Source organism: Lepisma saccharinum, chromosome 15 (genome assembly GCF_977018435.1).
Source record: "Lepisma saccharinum chromosome 15, izLepSacc3.1, whole genome shotgun sequence".
Lineage (NCBI taxonomy): Eukaryota > Metazoa > Arthropoda > Insecta > Zygentoma > Lepismatidae > Lepisma > Lepisma saccharinum.
Window position 1 is genome coordinate 12,586,343 of NC_139243.1, and position 18,967 is coordinate 12,605,309.

At 38.5% G+C, this 18,967-nt stretch overlaps 1 protein-coding gene across 1 annotated transcript in view; it reads right to left on the reverse strand.

Annotated features, from left to right (window-relative positions):
* Positions 1 to 17,181, reverse strand: part of Pka-R1 (protein kinase, cAMP-dependent, regulatory subunit type 1) — a 198,699-nt gene extending 181,518 nt beyond the window's left edge. The window contains exon 1 of the mRNA XM_083136631.1: positions 16,771 to 17,181. Coding sequence (XP_082992757.1) covers positions 16,771 to 16,935 — 165 coding nt within the window. The 5' untranslated portion in view covers positions 16,936 to 17,181. The remainder of the gene's footprint in view (positions 1 to 16,770) is intronic.
* Between the last annotated feature and the right edge of the window lie 1,786 nt (positions 17,182 to 18,967).

Consider the following 18,967-nt stretch of genomic DNA (forward strand, 5'->3'; position numbering starts at 1 on the left):
GAGCATTCTCGGTAAGGTTAGGTTAAGTTAGGTTAGGCAAGGCAAACATAGTTAAAATTTGGGCTCGAAAAACGGGTAGCCCAACAAACCATTGACGGATAGCCCCACGAACCATTCAGGTACAAAAAGGTAAAGTGTTCCCCTGTGCATAGCACCACGCCATGAAGGCGTATAGGGGGTGTGTGGGTAACGCCCCACACTTTCTTGATCCGGTCGTGAGTGGGGGTGATGTGATCAGCATCACGCCCCTGACCGCCTTTACCCCCCAGGGTTTCCCCCAGGTACCCATGTTATTCGACGCTGGGTAGGCGCCGGGGCCGCTTCCAGGTACGGTTAGGTTAAGTTAGGATAGGCAAATGTAAATTCGCTCCTTCATTAATTGTGGAAGCACCGAGCAGAAAGATTTGGTAAGTAAATGTGTATATTTTATCTTCTGTTTTGCATGCTCATGAGGTGTTGTTTTTTTTTTAGTCGCTTTACTTGGCGTATGGACATTTTGTCAGTTGTAGGGAGATTTTGACTACATCTTTAGGGACATTGCCGGAAAATGGTTAGCAACACTGTCGGCTACCAGACGTAGTGAGTCTAAGCTCATGTTCACTTCTGTTTGCGTTTATCAGTACGCGTGTTGTTTATACTGTGTTATTGAGTTGGTGTGCTAGTGCTTTATTGTGTGTTAATTGTTATTCATTCATTAGTTATGTCGTTAAACAAATATAGTCTTGAACAGAGAGTTTTTATGTACGATAATTACGTGAAAACGAATTCTTGCAGAAAAGTGGTCAGGGAATTAAGATAGACAGGATCTCTTGAACCTAAGAAACGTGTTGTATTGCTGTTAAAGGAGGTCATTTTCAACATCTCTTATAACACAGGATGTTAGTGATCATCATTATTATTACTTTTAAATATAATTTTACGCTTTCGGTTTGCTTTATGCGCCGGGATGCTGTCTTCCCTTTCTGACAACTGACGATAAAGTAGCGATGTCTAATCTAAGATTTTCTGTCAGAAATAAGGTGCCAGAAATATTTGTATTTGGGAGGACACATTTTCCAGCATCCTTGCGAAAAGGTACGTGCTTATTTCAATTGTAATTGTAACTGTAATTGTGAAAAGTGGAAACATTACAAAACAAGCTGTTTCTGTTACGGACTTCCTGAACGCAATTTGCCGGGACCTGTTGCATGAAGAGTCCGCCGACCGGCCGTCACTCTGGCGGTGAACGACTGAAATAACCTCCCTGTATTTGCTATTTAGTAATGCAGGGTGTTTCATAAAACAGGCTATAAAACGAACCAGGTAGACCTGGGCCATTGCCTAAGACTGTGGACCGCATAGGAACAAGATTACAGAGTTGACGTCTGTCGAGTAACCAGGGAGGACATACCGAACGTTTGTAAGGTGGGTTAATAACTTTTGTATTTACTCTAACATGCTCTCATCACCGTGGGCGAGTTGGCCTCTGAACAACCGACTTCCGAAATCTCAAGAGGGAATTATGAAACACCATGCATGTTAATAAAACTTAATGCAAGGTGTTTATACAATGGAAAAATATACACCATGGGCTGGACAGTCTCAAAATGTGGGAACTACTATCTCCATATCTTCTGTCAAAGTGAAAAAGTTTAGGAATCTCCACGATGTGAATAGACCTCACACACGGTTCCACTAATTCGACCGTGATCACATTACGAGGAAGCCATCTTGTCTCTCGTCGGCATCTACCAGCAAAATGGCCGCAATCCGTTCTTGGAAATTGCAAAGCGTATCTCCATTCCGTGGAGGTTTTTCAACTTCTTTAGCTTCTCACTTTACTTCCAGTTTCTTCTTTTATAGCTAAAGTTTTTATTTACTCAAGATACAAGACGCCTCTGAAAGAAGCAGTCATTCGACGAACAGAGAGAACTGACTGGTATGGGCTCATTTTCCCTTACGCATACTGCTTAGAAAACCTCTCGATCGTTCATCCATTGCTCTTATATCTCACCGAATATATGAGGGGTAGCAAACATACATGACTTTCCAAAGAATCGAACCTGATGCATGACTGCTGCGTTTTACCTTAGACTCAAGATTCCCTTTTCATTGTATTGACCTAATGCTCGGACCTGGACCTACAGTTTAAAGTGATATATACACCACTATGTAATGTGCATCAATTGGGAACCTTGATTCTTGTGTGAGGACAGCTAGACTTGGGTAAGTTCACTAGCGTACGCAGGGGTACAGTCCGTCCAAAGTGATAAGTGCAAACCCCCCTTTAAAATGACTCCCGATTGCCATTTTATTAATAATTTAGCTAAAGTTTCAGACACAGTACTGAATGATCATTTTATACTTAAACAATGACAGTATAAAAACAAGGCAGCCTTTTAATATCAATCTTTACAATACCAGCCCCTTCTTTAAAAAAAATCATGTGTACGTTAGTAGGTTACTCACAGTTTCAGTTACTTTGCATCTAAAAGTAAGGTGCTACCTTGCCATAAAGTAAGGACGTTAACTGTTTATACACGGTGGCCCAAAAGTCACGAAGGGGTTATAACTGTGAATACCTTTTATATTGATCATTAGTTTCCAATGAGATTTCACAGACTTGAAGACCAAGGATGGGAGATTGTTTACACTTATGTGGAATATAATCTCAGGTAGGTGTCCGCCATCGATATCGAAACATGATTGGCACTATTGTGCATCCTGCAGTGGAGAACATGCCTGAGATGTGGTTTCAACAAGATGGGGCCACAGAACACACGGCACTTGCCTCAATTGGGCTTTTGAGGACCACTTTCGGCCATCGCATCATCTCGAGAAACACTGACATCCACTGGCCCTCCCGTTCGCCTGACCTCACTCCGCTTGATTATTTTCTTTGGGGCTTTCTGAAGGACAAAGTGTATGTGAACAAACCACAAACATTACAACAGCTCAAGGACAATATTCGTGCAGGAATACGGGCACTCGGACCAGAAGTGTTGACCCCTATCAAGCATCATGTGCTAAACAGGGCCCTTATCTGTGAGGCCCATAATGGCGGACACCTACCTGAGATTATATTCCACACATAAGTGTAAACACTCTCCCATCCTTGGTCTTCAAGTCTGTGAAATCTCATTGGAAACTAATGATCAATAAAAAAAGTTATTCACAGTTATAACCCCTTCGTGACTTTTGGCCCACCCTGTACAAATATGGCATCTACTCTCAGGAATCCGTGTTTCCATTGTAACTGGATATGCACAAATTTAAAACAACACAACAAGGCATGTTTCATCTGAATATATCAAGGTAACGAAAAATATCGAACTACATTTAACATTACAATTAATTACCCATGTAATTTTGGCAACACTTTTCTAACACAAGTACCAAAAAAGTATTGCCTTATAAAGTAATGAGTTTGTTTGTTTGAGTTGGTGTTTTAAGTCCGCTTTATTCAGAGTAAGGCTAATCGGGACTGGGCCTACAGTTTAAAGTGGGATCCGAACACCTATGTTCCTCCACCGGGTATCGAACCCGGGACCCCTCGATTACAAGGCGCGGCCCCTTATTAAGTAGAGAGTCTCGATACTCCGTTACTGGGGACATCAGATATGGGCACTTTTGAGTGACGTCGCCAGCAAAATGCCACTGCAAAAGGGGAAGCACATATACGAGGCTTGATACAAAAGTCTGTACAAGAGCGTGGAAGCGCTCGAAATATATACGTTCTTAACAGCTCAATATTCATTTGTCGCGTCTTCTTTCTATTTGTGGAATTTAATTCGTTGTTTTCCCCTTAGTTAATCGTGACGATGAAGATAAATCACGAAATGGACGACACATCTATGGCTTACCCATGTATCGCAACTGGGACCTTGGCTTCCTAACGTGCCGCACACTCTCAGAAGCCAGTTGAGTTTCCTCTTTCATGAACAAATTACCGAAGAATCCGCAAAAATCTTCAGGTAGAATTTATATGTAGGTTTAGTGAACGTTTGTGTTATCTAGCCAGAAAAAACAGGGGGGGGGAGTGGGCATTTATATTTAATATATCCCTACATATCATATGCACAACACACAACTGGGAATAAAATTCGAACATTTTCTGATCTGGTGGGGTGTGATAGACGCCCCCTTACCCCATCTCTCGCGTCGCCGTTGTTGAGTGGAATCACAACTTTCCAGCGGAACCTGGCCTTCATGTATTACAGCGCGTCGCATTCCTAAATTAATGACTGTTTGACGTCACGCAGCCATTTATCAAGTCGCAAGTCTCTCCTGAAATTTGGAAAGCTCCCAACAAAATCCACGAAAAGCAAAACATGGCAACGTGACATCATCGTAGCGAAAGGAAGGGTTGAATCGATCACTGTACATTTATGTATACATTTATGTACAATGGAATGCACAAGGTATTGCTTGGCAAATTGTTCACGACTATTCTCATTAATTTTTCCTCTTGCATCCTACGTATCTTTAAGGAATATGTTTTTACGTATGCTGGTAAAGGAGGTTTTCATTGATTGATTTAGTTTATATTACTTCGCGTTTTTGTGCCTCTTGGCTAATTTCTGAACATGGGGATGAGTGATGAAATTGATGAATGGACATTCACAAACAATCAAGCCCGAGCGGGAGTCGAACCCGGGACCCTTGGCGTCGCAGCGCGATGTGCAAACCACTCGGCCACAGGGTCCGGCACTGGTGCAGAGGTGTTCAACAACTTGTTTAGCGTTTTGTTTCTAGTCTTAAATCTCTTATTACGTAAAACACGAAGAATTAACGTGAAGTTGGGGAATTTGCTTGTTAATACTTATGCCTCCCACTGTACAGGTACTCTCTGGAGAGGTGACCCTTTCTAAAGATACCCAAATGTCAACTTCTCTTCCACGTAGTACAGCCTGGACTGCATCTTGCAAACTAACGAGTCTCTGGCGTCTGGACTCTGTCAGTATAATCTTCTGTGAGACTGTTGTCCCAAGTTTGTTTGTGGTTGTCCTTCTTCCAACTTAACCATATCGACTTATGAAGTCTAATATGCATTTATTTTGCACCACGTGTCCATAACTACACAAAAATTGTAGTTTTGTTAAGACTACACAAACTGTAAGGTCATATTATTTACTCAGAATTTAGAGAATCCATAAAGGTCTGGTGGACCTTTCAGTGTCAGTTTTGGAAAAGAAATAATTCAATTTCCTATCTGTGTCTGAATTGAAAGCAAGTGTCCACGTTGTTCCGGATCAACTTTATTGTTACATCTATTGGGAACTATTGTACTAAAATACCAGATGAATAAATATCCGACACAACTGTATTCCTTTGTCAGATTTCAAACTATTAATATACTGAAACACACAGCCATTCCCCTATTTCCTTTAATACTTCTATGCACCTCTTTCAAGAGAAAGTTTGCAAGTTAACAATTTTAGTCATGTGCATAAAAAAATAAAATTATTATAATTTCGAATACTTTCTCACACAAACATTTGTTATTTTTATTCTGGCTGTCAACTTATCCTAGTAGTGACGTAGGCATTGACTGATTCACTGTCTTGTCAAAATGAAAGTAGCAATCTACACATGGAAATCCATATTCACACCTGCAGGTATGGTTGGATCTTCAGCACTGAAATCACACAAAACCCTGTCTGATAACAGAAGTTCTTTGATTGCATTTATAGGCCTACATTTAACAAGGTTGGTGCAGTGACATTTGGAATGAGGCAAGATAAATGAACTACAGAGTTTGCAACTCTTGCAGACACGTGGAGTCTGGAAGGCATAAGTGATGGCCTCATTGTGTTTCCGCTGACCAGAGCCCTGCGTAAATTTCCCAGCAAAAAGGGAAAACCGCATAAGTCCACGAGTGGTAGATTGGAAGCATAGGCAAGGGCAAACGATCAGTGAATCACATCTCTCTTCAGCAAAAAAAAACCACACAGTCGAAAAGGAAGCACAAAAACATTCTAAGTGGAGTGGAACCTTTGCTTCATATTTTGAGAACATTTCACCCTCTCATAGAGCATGCAGAAACCAACAAACATGAAAATTCTCCATTCTGGGAGAACTTTGGTAAAATCTATGCAAGCAGTGTTTGCCCTGCCTATCTTCAGAGCATGCTACTGACGAAAGTTCTATTTGGGTTGAACTTTTAAAGATGTCTTCACAAGGAAGCATCAAAATTCCTCTTTAAACTGAGCGTTAAAGGAACAATATGTTTGGTTCACTCTTGATTTCAATATGTCAGCCAGCATTATTTGAACTTTACCTAGTGATTCTGTCATTTTTAGTAGACAGCTTCATTTACGACATATCAGTGTGTATTGGTTAACATGTACACATATGGCACTTCTTCACTTACCACATTGATAGAAAGTTAAATGCAATTAGCTAAAAAATATAATTATATTTTCAGGTGGGAGGGGTTGTGTGTCTTCCAAAGATGCACTACAAACAACAAATTTTTCACACTAACCACATATACATAAAAATATTACTGTAAAGTATCATTAAGCACTGTAATGTAAAGTGACTAGAAAGGTTAAAAAATTGTGAACAATTCCAAAGTCGATGGTTGAAAAGACTTCCTGGTTACGTTGCTAACCTGTATAGACCAACTTGTAGAATGTGAAAATAGAGACATATAGTGGTTTGGGTCCAACTTTGAACTGAGTCTATCAGTAAATAAAGTGGGCTTTAGAAATAAAAAAATATACAATCAAAGAATGATAATTTCGAGGGAAATTGACTCACCATCCCCATCCCATACCACTTTGAGACAATCATGCCTAGAAATCAAATGTAGACATGAATACTACGAACAACAAATGCTCTAAAACATTACAAACCTCTCACATAATATTTGGAAAGCAGAACGGTCCATTCCAATTTTATATAAATATATCAGTAAATAAAATAAAAGCAGTATGTAAACAGGACAGTCACTCTAAGACTATGATCAAATTCGAGTATAATTCCTGGTTTTCAAGGGTACAAGCAGATGTTTTCTCTAATTCAATCTTCCGTATTATCACTTCTCACCACCCATATACATATACACACAAATATATTAACAATTCAAAGGGATGTGTGATTCAATTCAAATAAATGGCATATAGTATATTGAAAATATTTAATTTTAGGTATGGAGTTTACATTTGCCATTTCACATACTCATACTTGAAATCCATCTACAAGCACAAGTGAAAAATGTTGCGGTTTATATTGATCTACAAAAAATTGTTAATTGTATAAGAATTTTGGTAACAGTTTCATAGATCGGAGACACATTAAAATCGCATATTTTGTGTTTCGCATGATTGGTACTTACCAATTGTGTATTGCGGAACATATTTCAAGGTGCCATTATGCTTTTTACACGAAAACAAACACAATTTTTCACATTCTGAGTGCTTTTTTTATTCCTTTCTTCGCTTCCGGAACACACAATATGGCGGGCACATCTTGACTCACGTTGTGGGTATGCAGTGTTTCAACCTTCTTCACCGTAAAATACCTACTATTGTGTTCGGCACCGGTGGAAATTATACATTATGCATGGGTAGCTGATGGATAGCCCCACAAACCATTTGCGATAAGGTTAGGTTAGGTTAGGTATGGTTACGTTAGGCAAGCATAGTAAAAAATAAGAGGGGTTGAAACACTGACAAGGGCTTAAGTCATCAAACGTATGCAGCATCCAGTTGTCGTAGGGCAAGCAAATGAAAGCAATAGCATTGTTCGTCGGTGAGGTATTTCTCTTGGAAAATACATGATTTCCCGATCAAATATATTCCACGATGAAAGAAAATACCTCTACGAACGTTGTAAACCTTGGAGAAACTCATTTCCGTAAGTAGTTTCTTGTGTAAAATTGAAGAAATGTGTCTCCGATGTATGAAACTGTTACCAGAATTTCAAACTCAAATTTACCTAATCAACTTCAAGATATATTCTGCCTGTCAGATAGATTGTTCTGCAAAGGACACTAACAAATTAAACAGATCGAGAGAATGAGAATTTTGTTTTATTTTTCACACAGCTCTCTTTTTCTTACTTGATAAAAATAAAGGATAAGCTGTGAAAATATCTTGCCTCAGGGCATTTATAAATATGTATATATTCAATCAGCTTTGGATTAGGCTAATAAATGTTGCAATTTTTCATGTCCGCGAAGAAAAATTCATGCAGATTTCCTGGTGAGTAGCCACCCTGATAAGCTTTGTTAAAATTGAAAATTTGGATAGGAATTTTAAACTCTGCAAAAAATGTAGCATCCTTAATTCTACATCAGTTGTGTAATGTAATTTCCTGTGCCCCAGTGCAAGTAAAATATTGGGGATATGGAATAACATATACATGTATACTAATGATGGGCATTAGGCAATTGGAAAAAAATATTCAAAGCAGTGATTAGACTAATATTAGTAGAATCAGCAGTCCATTACATTTCCAACTAATATCAGTAGAAAAACTACTAATATCAGACAATCATCAACTATTTAAGCAGATGGTTTATTGTTATGAAGTGAAGCAGGAAAGGCCAACAACTGTGGGTACAGCGTCCCAGCAGCCAAATTGAATGGAAAGGGTGCTCCTGCTGTGGTCTTTCATTTCGTTATTTTTGTTTGCACTGCTGTACTTTCTTAACCCTTACAGGACGGGCCGTAACACAGGTGTCACAGCAGGTATTTCCCTTAAGGATGGCTTATGACCAGTGTCACAAGCAGCTTCTTCTCGTAATATGTTACTTTTTAAACATACTGTAACTTGGATAATGATCGGAGATACATGTTTTGAGTTCTGCATGAGTCTAGAGGTATGTAATTAACAATTAGTAAAGTTTAATTTTGAAGCTTGCAGAATTTCAAATTTCCCGCTGAAAATATGCTTTGTGGTAGTGCATTGAAATTTTTTTCTCCAAAAGTATTAGCAATAAGTGTGTAAATTTTTCTACTTCAATGGCGAACATACCAGGCATTATGCAGGTATTTTTTGGAGATTCACGTCCTGGCATAGTCTGTGTGGGGGTCCGATGAATTTCAAATTGCACCTCTAACGTTCTTAGTCCCGGAAATATAAAATTTAATTGCTGGAATGAAAATATTCTTAAACTTTAAACCTGACAGATAATAAGAATATAGCTTAAAATCCATCAGCTCTCATGTAAATTAAGTGAAAACTAATTTCACTAAAAATAAATACTAGTATGCTCATGGGGAAAAAGTTAAAAGCTATACAGTACAGCACAATCTTGAAGTTTCTGCAGCCAGCATAATATGTCGATTTCCATTAAATTTGCCAGCAACATCGGTGGCTTCACGTGCTGATGGTTCCGGGTTAGAGTCCCAGTGTGGGCATGGGTGTTACTTTGTAAGTTTTCATTCATCAATTTTGTCTAATCACCTTTCATTTCCATCATCATAGTTAACTTAAAACAGCAGAAAAGCGATGTAAAATAAGGAAACTGCACAAAGATAGTTGAGATATCATTGCAGAAAATTGTGACAGGAAATTCTCACGGTGTCCTAACTAGCCAAATCAAGTTTAGTAATATTCCATTCAAATTATTCTCTTACTGATATTTTTCACTCCACAAAATAAGCATATTTACATTATTATGTTGCTTGCAACACTCGCTTTCATGTAGATAAGTAACCATTACTGAAAAAGGCTGCACTGAATCCTCCCACTATTAGTATTTTTGATAATTAACGTTGATTCTCCCAGATTTGGCTTTCATGACAATGAACATGGGTGATAATAGAGGAAATTGATGAATGGATACTCACAATGATCATCCGTGCCCAGTCTGGGATTTGAACCAGGAACCTCTGGTGGTGACATTTTGAATTCAAACAATGAGATGATCCAGATGACCACCTTGTAATCAAGGGGTTCCAGGATTTATTCTCTGTGGGGTCTATATATATATATATATATATATATATATATATATATAAATCAAATAAGGTAAAAGGAAACACTCACCGGATAGTAGGAAAATTCAAAATTTTCGCTAATTTATAGCATCATCGGTGTGAGAAGAAACAGAAGACGGAACCGGAAGTTGGCAGGACCCCAACTTCCGGTTCCGTCTTCTGTTTCTTCTCACACCGATGATGCTATAAATTAGCGAAAATTTTGAATTTTCCTACTGTCCGGTGAGTGTTTCCTTTTACCTTATTTGATTTTTACTTAGCCCTTTTGGCCCTCCTTGCTTTTATCCATTATATATATATATATATATATATATATATATATATATATATATATATATATATATATATATATATATATTACCGTATTGGCCTGAATATAAGCCACACATTTTTTCCAATTACAATTGTGAAAAATTAGAATGAGTCATATTCGAGACCTTAAAAAAATTATGACATTTCGTCAAATCATATGCTGTTAAAAATGTGCTGATTTCTCATTTGAAATAATGATAATGCAACAATAGCATTGTTGTTTCTAACTGGGCATTGTAAAAACTGTCAGTATTCTTGATAACATAGTCTTTGATTTTATTAAGATTGGGTTCATTCTTCCCTAAGCTTATACAGGTATTAAGGTAACTGTTCGATCTCCGGTCAACGGATTTCTTAATTTTTACAGAAGAAACTACTTACGAAAATGAGTTTCTGTATCATTTTTTCAAAGTTTGTGGACGTGTTTTCTTTCATCGTTGAATCTATTGGACTGGGAATTCATGTATTTTTGAAGAGACATATATCTCCGATGCACAAATGCTGTTGCTTTAACTTGCTTCCTCTACGTGTTCCGGATGTTGCGTACGTTCGATGATGTAACCACCTGTCAGTGTTTCCAACCATGCTGTTGTTTTGGAAGAATATGAGAAAACGAAATATACATTCCTGATATTACCTTAATTCAAAATTTTAACTACGTTTGACTAGCCTAACCTTACCGTGAATGGTTTGGGGGGCTATGCATGAATGTTTTTGGGGCTATGCGGGAATGGTTCGTAGGGCATTTTTTGGTTAAGAAGGTTGGAAACACCCCATACCAACTCATGATCTACAGCTGTGCCTGCCAAATTGTGTGTTACGGAAGCGAAAAAAGCAAGAACAATAATTACTGTTAATGTGAAAAATTGAAATTATTTTCATGAAAAAAGTAAAATCCCACCTTAATCAATGTTTCGCAATGCAGAATCGGTAAGTACTTACATTAAAAATGACGAAATAAACAAGTGAGAGGTGTTGACCAGAGAGATCGAACAGGTAATGGTATTAATTTCTACAGAAGTGGATCTACAGGTTTGTCGCCAATATGAATGATTGTGTGAAGAAGAAAGCATCATCAGGCTTGGGAATAAGGCGTACTAATAAGTACTGTGCCAGTAGTTAACAGAAAGCTACCTTTCAAGTAGGTATAGCACACAATTGTAACCTTAATTTTTCAATAAAGATACTGTATTTTGTATGTACTGTATTTATGATAAAATAAAAGGCCCAAGCTCCCTTTGTTTTATAGCGATTTCCTCATGCTACGAATGTAAGTTTTAAATGGTTTGATTTCGATGTACGTCTGTTAACACATACTGCGGAGTTTTAGCGATTACTTGAGGTTTTGTTAAAATATGCTTTCGTGGATAGGTTAGGCAGGTTAGGTTTGGTTCAATGAGCATTAAAATAAAGTCCCTAAATGCATTCTACTGAGGATCCGATTTACTTCTACGATATTTACTGTCGCTTGGCGACGGAGAATATCTTGTAGATGAGAAGTGCGTAAGGTAATTTTCAATTTTTTTTTCCAACACAAATAACTTTTTTAGAGTCAAAACAGTGCTCATTAATTTAAGGAATGTTCAAATTTCGTGTTACAATGATTTAAAAAATTCTACTTTAATTAGTCTTTGTGCTAGGAGAAATCATAAAACAATCGGAACCATTACCAAATAAAATATGTACCTACTTAATTATATTTGCCAGAATCTGCTGGTACATGGTTACCGGAATTTTCTTTTCGGAACAACTTAAAATTACTGGACCCCTTTCCGATTTTCTTCATATTTGGCATACTCGCTAATTGAGGCCTCCTAATCACAAATCTGAAGATAAAAGTTGTCGGAAACTTCTAGAAATTTCAAAATAAGCGAAAATAAGGTGTTAGTTTTCAGAATGGAAAGCGTCGATTTTTGCGATTTTTTTTGTTTCACAAGGAAATATATATATATATATATATACAGGGTGTTGCAAAATACCTGTTACAACGCTTGGGAGGTGATTCGACAAGTAAAAACAAGGAAAAAATGCCATGTGAAAAAATGTCGAAATCGGCACCGTTTTCGAGTGACAGGCGTGCGAAAATCGCCTCACACCATGTTTATGGCACAATAACTCAAGAAGGAATAAAGATATCAATGTCGGATTAAAAACATACAAAGAAAGTCGTGCCTGAGGAATACAATGGTGCATCAATTGAGGCCCAGTGTAAATTGCGCAAGGGGACTCTCAAAGAAAGTGGGGAATCCCTTGATGGAAAATATAGGAAATTTACTACTATTTTCTACATTATGTTGAGATCGGAATGTAGCCAGTAAAAAATGACGACGTATGTCCACATGTCCCACTACTGCTGGGACACCGTCCCACACTCGGGAAATAGGAAATTCACTCGAAAATGACGCTATGCCGTCAAATTACGCTCAGATTGATTTCAGCTAATTGATACAGAAAGCCCCACTAGAGGCGCTGTGAGTGTAGGTCACCTGTTACGTATTAGTGTTGGTGGATACTACGTAGAGAGTGTAGTCGGCCGTTGTTTTTCCTGTCTTGTTCTGCGTCTCGCAGCGTGGAGTTTAGTCTGGCGTGTGTGTATGGATGAATTGCGCCAAGGAATATTGTACGTAGAGTACGTATTCCCGTGTTCTTTCTCGGTTTGCAACAACTGCGTGGACACCTGTGTGACATTACGTGGGTGCTAATCACGGTAGTTGTGATCCGTCACTCGGAGGGAAAGTGCCCCTGTTGCTGGGCAGTTCTCGAACAGGACAATGGTGGAGTACTCTACCCACGAGCTTGCTGATATGCATCTCGTTTATGGAGAGGCAAACCGAAACAGCCGTGAAGCACGGCGTTCGTATCACGAACGATTTCCCAATAGGCGGTTACCAGCACATGCACTCTTTCAAAGACTTGATGCTCGACTGCGTGAAACTGGATCTCTACTACCCCGTAGGTGGGATTGTGGAAGACCCCGCACTGTGCAATTTGAAGAGGACGTGTTGGACGCGATACGAGACCGTCCTGACACCAGCACACGTGTCATTGCTCGTACTCAACAAAATTACCATAGCAATGTATTCCGCGTTCTTCAGGAGGAGGGATTGCACCCATACAAATTTTTGTGTGGTACTTTGTGTGGTGGGAATTATCGGGTGTTTCTACATGACGTGTTAGCTGAACTTTTGGAAAACGTGCCACTGGCAGGTAGACAACGTATCTGGTTTCAACACGACGGCGCCCCCGCACATTTCGACCGGGGAGTCAGAGCCTTACTCAACGATATTTTCGGCGATCGTTGGCTTGGCAGGGATGGACCTTTACCGTGGCCACCTCGTTCCCCCGATCTCACACCACTGGATTTCTTTGTGTGGGGAGAAATGAAAAGGCTCGTGTATGAAACCCATGTGGAAAGTGCTGAGGACCTCGTTGCTCGTGTTAGTGCCGCTGCTGGGACAATTGGTGACATGCCAGACAAGTCCAGTGCGTACCAGACAATCAGTGCTTCGCCGATGCCATCTTTGTCTTGAAGTCAATGGCGGACATTTTCAACAACCTCTCTGAGTATACCGGTGTTTGTGAGCCCCTATCAGCACCGCATAGTGTCCTTTAGTGAAAGGTGCGAGTGAAGATGCTGGATATTGCTGTACTTCATACCGTCGATCTGCATGTGCGGAGGTTGTGCGCTTCTCAGTGGAATCCCTTCCAGATGTGCTGTGCCTGGAAATGTTACATGCCATTGTGTGCATTTTCTCGCCATTCTCTGTCTTCATATCCTTCGAGGATTACCCACTTTCTTTGGGGAGCTCTCTTGTAGTATGTACAGACTGACGACATGTGGCCATTGTTTAACTTTTGTTTTTCATACTGCAAAGTAGTGTGTCAACATTAAGGGATTGAAAACGTTTATTTATGATTTTCCCGTATTTTTTTTCCATTTGGGATGGTGTCCCAGCAGTAGTGAGACATGCAACAAATTGGTTTCTTTTCTTCTTCGTACCTCAATGTGAACTGTGTACAACAGGAGATTTGCAGTTATTTTCCAATTTCCCGAGTGTGGGACGGTGTCCCAGCAGTAGTTGGATATGTGGACATACGTCGCAATTTTTTTACTGGCTACATTCCGATCTCAACATTATGTAGAAGATAGTAGTAAATTTCTTGTATTTTCCATCAGAGGATTCCCCACTTTCTTTGAGAGTCCCCTTGCGCAATTTACACTGGGCCTCAATTGATGCACCATTGTATTCGCCAGGTACGATTTTGTTTGTATTATTTTATTCCGACATTGATATCTTTCTTCCTTCTTGAGTTATTGTGCCATAAACATGGTGTGAGGCGATTTTCGCACGCCTGTCACTCGAAAACGGTGCCGATTTCGACATTTTTTCACATGGCATTTTTTCCTTGTTTTTACTTGTCGAATCACCTCCCAAGCGTTGTAACAGGTATTTTGCAACACCCTGTATATATATATATATATATATATATATATATATATATATATATATATATATATATATATATATATATATATATATATATATATATATATTTTCCTGATTCTACCACAGCACCAAATTTTAACTATGTTTGCCTAACCTGACCGAAACTAACCTAACCACACATCAATGGTTTGTGGGGCTAGCGTCAATGGTTCGCAATTATTTTGCAATTTCTAGACGTTCCTGACAAATTTTAACTTCAGATTCATCATTAGCAGGCCTCAATTAGTAAGTATGTCAAATATGAAGAAAATCGGAGAGGGGTCCGGTCATCTTAAGTCATACCTTCTTTTCTTCCCTCAACTTATATTCGGGTATCATCTTTTCTTTCTTTTCGCTCCTTCAAAATTCGGGCCAATACGGTATATATTAACTTGTATCTTAGAACTATAGATTCAGATGCATTTAGCCTACCTGATAATAACATAGACTTGAAGAATTTCAAAATGTGTGTGTTCCATTTACATTAGCACGAAAGCAAGGCAACAGACGCTTTTCTTAAATGAATCAAATTCTATTCATACTTATAAACACACATTAAAAAGGTTTTCTGTTCACAGAACGATATACTACATCCCACTGCCAAGTAATTAACATGAGTAGGTTAGGAGGGTAAGTTTGCTGCTCTTATCAATATTACGTTCCTACATGCTTTTATGTTTTACAACATATATTCAAAATTCAATCCTTAACCTTCTGTAAAAATCATTCGGTAAAAATTTACTATCCTTCGGACACCTCTAATTTTTTCGTTTCGTCAATTTTGACATTCGTACTTACGTATCAGCTTCGCGGAACATTCCTGAAGGTGTATCAACGTTGTTTTGATTATAATTGCAATTTTTCACATTACCAGTACGTCTTTCTGATAGGCCTTTTCGCTTGCCTGAGACGAACTAACCTAACCACACGCCAATGGTTTGTGGGGCTAGCGCCAATGGTTCACAATTATTTCCAATTTCTAGATCCTGATACTAACATGACACCAAATTTTAACTATGTTTCCTAACCTAACAGAACTAACCTAACCACGTGCCAATGGTTCGTGGGGCTAGCGCCAATGATTCGCAATTATATCCAATTTCTAGATCCTGATACTAACACGACACCAAATTTTAACTATGTTTCCTAACCTATCCACGCGCCAATGGTTCGTTAGCCCCACGAACCATTCACACGAGGTTAGGTTAGGTTCCATTAGCACTCATTTCACCCCTAAATTCATCGAAAAAAATAGGGATCATACTAGAATTGAACATCATAAATCATTTTCTTGTAAAACAACGGCGTGCTTGGACACAATGACAGGAGATTACATTTTTGTTCGTAAAACTACGCATATACACCTATATATATATAAAAGAATTCAATCGGCTTTTTTTTTCAATTTTCAGACGTGATCCCCGGTTTTTTTCAACAGATTCGTGATTAGGAGGTCAAAATTAGTTAGTATACCGAAAATTAACAAAATTGGAGACTTTCTCTATATTGTAAATTCGCTCCCATTCCACAATCGGAACTGTGGCCAGAAAGGCATTTGCTTATTCCTGCGTAGGCCATGGACATCACTCCTTGCACTTAATGCAACAGTACAAGTGCATATTGTTTAAAACCAAATACCTTTTTGCCAATAGGAAAGTGTATTTATAATGGATCTGATCGAGAAATACGTGTCATTAAAATTTAGCTCAGATTATACAAGACATACAATATCTGAAACGGAACTGGTTCTACAGAGCCTTGCATCTGCATCTTACATTAAAAACTAGGTGTAAACAATCAGGTGCTACAGGAATCAATCAAAAAAAAAGTCTGAAAACCAAAGTACAAGTCATATTGACGTGAACTTCCAGCATGTATACTACTGCCATATTATTTTTCTGCATTATAGATTTACCCTAAACTTGGTAAAATTCTAGTAAAACAAACACATTGACGGACTACAGCAATTATCCTAACATTTGTACTAAATGAAAGTAATGTGAAACATTAAAAGGAGACTGAAAGCAAAATCAGCTTACCCTCTCGAGCTTTTGGAAATACTCCCTCAAAAAGGAAATTGGATTCGCAGGTCTGCTCACACATAATTGAACAATGCAGTCTTTTAATATTTGTTGAATATTGTGTCTTTGCACATATGCTTCGCATTCACGAAGACTTTGCTCCTCGTCTAAGTTAGCCGCCATCTTTCTTCTAATTGTAATCGACTGACCTCAATTGTTTTCGCGCATTAGCCGCTGTCAGCTGATTAAATGTTCCCACGAGCACCAAAATCACTGCATACAATTTTCAATTAAATGTGAAACAATATATCGAATGTTGACCCGAAGAAATTGCTGTATGATGACGGAATGTTAGTTTATTTTGACAGCTGTACAATAAAACGAGCAAACCTTGAGCGAACACAGAACTACGCCCACAAATAGTTGACATACGTAACAGCGATGTTCGGAAATGCATAGCGCAATTACAGGCGCTGTAGCGGAATCTTCATACTCCTTTTTCATTTCGCAACATCCTGGGCCCTCCACCGTATGCAGAAAATAATTACAGAAAAGTAGAAAGGAATAGAAATCATGGCCTTTCCTCGCCCATTTTCCACAGTAGCACTTGTTCAACTATTTAAAAAAAAACAGGTGTAAAAGTGACCGATATTTTTTCAGAAAAAAAATTTGCCGAATTGAAAATGTTCTTAATTTAGTAAGCAGGGGCGGCGATTAGGGGCAGGGGGCGATACACTATGATAAACCTTATCTACAAAGAAGATAAACTGTCCTTGCCTACCCCCCCCCCTGAGTTTTGGAACCCAACCAAATCCACTGTTTTACTTAGTCAAAAACAATAACTATTAAGTAATATATTAATAATGCAAAATAAATACAGCTGATTCGAATACTTTTATTTCCTTGAGCATGTTTTCATATTTGGTTGTAGTAAATGAGTAAAGTTATATTTCCACCATTACATGCTTACAATTAATGTTTTCCGACCAAATCAATATATTCTTTTTATGGTAGCAAACCTAATCATTGCTATTCAGAATGGACATTGTTGTTGGTAGGTGACACGTACAACATTCATCATTGTTTTGTTTATGGAGGGGTGTCATCTATCATTTCCTTGAACTAGTTTGGGTCTCTACAATGGCTGAGCATATACCACCGACGATCCTAGTTTTGAGTTCCGATTTTAGCATGGATGTTCCTTTGAGTGCAACTGTATCAATTTCTTTTTTGTATCATCCATCCTTATTACTGTGATTAGCCTAGAGAGGCCAGGAAAGGAAGATAAAATACAAAACTTTCAAATAGTCTCTCCACACAATCCCCTTTCAACACGGACATTATGAAACAGCCACCATGTGTCAAACCGTAGACTTCTTACAATGAAAGTGAGAGCACTTACTATTTGGCTCTACATATGAGGTGTTTAATGCTAGTCAACTATTTTGCCATCTCCTGTACAGTGGGATCCACTAGTATTTCTCGGCAAATTGTCCAGAACTTAATTTCATGAATTTTTCTCTTACATCCTGTGTGTTTTAAAAGCAATGAGTTTATATGTATGCTGGTGCAGAAGTTGTCAACAGCTTGTTTTCAGATTTCGTTTCATTCTTGAAGCTGTTATTGGGTCAAATAAAGTGCACGAACATGGTGGTGGACAATTTGCACGCTCTCTCTTCTCTCTCTCTCCCCCCTTGCACAATAATACTCATGAATCCTACTGTACCCGATGCTTCTTTTTAAGGACTCTTAAGACAGCGTTTCTCAACCTTCACGCTGCAGTCCGGTACCGGGACATGGCATTAATTATACTGGGCTGAGGGAGGTTCTGAAATTTGTCATTTTGTTTGCACAGCGATTCTCATTAATATTTATATTTGTCAATAAGCATGGCTGTATATGTACAGAAGTAATGGGTGGGGTTTCCGGAACTATGGCCGTGCAGTCTAAGGTGTGAAGCTTTGGGCTCAGGCTATGAGAAGCATGCTGGTTCGAGTTTACAGGGAACAAATAATGACAATTTATAAGTGAAACTCCATTTATTATCTTAAAAAAACTATCACAAATTCACATATCAGTGTTTGTAACTACATCTAAATGCTACAAAAACACAATATTTATAGAGAAGAAATACACACATATGGAACGGTACCTTAATGGTGTTGGAAACACACTGTGGGAACAAATATATTTCAGTGCATAATTTATCGACAAG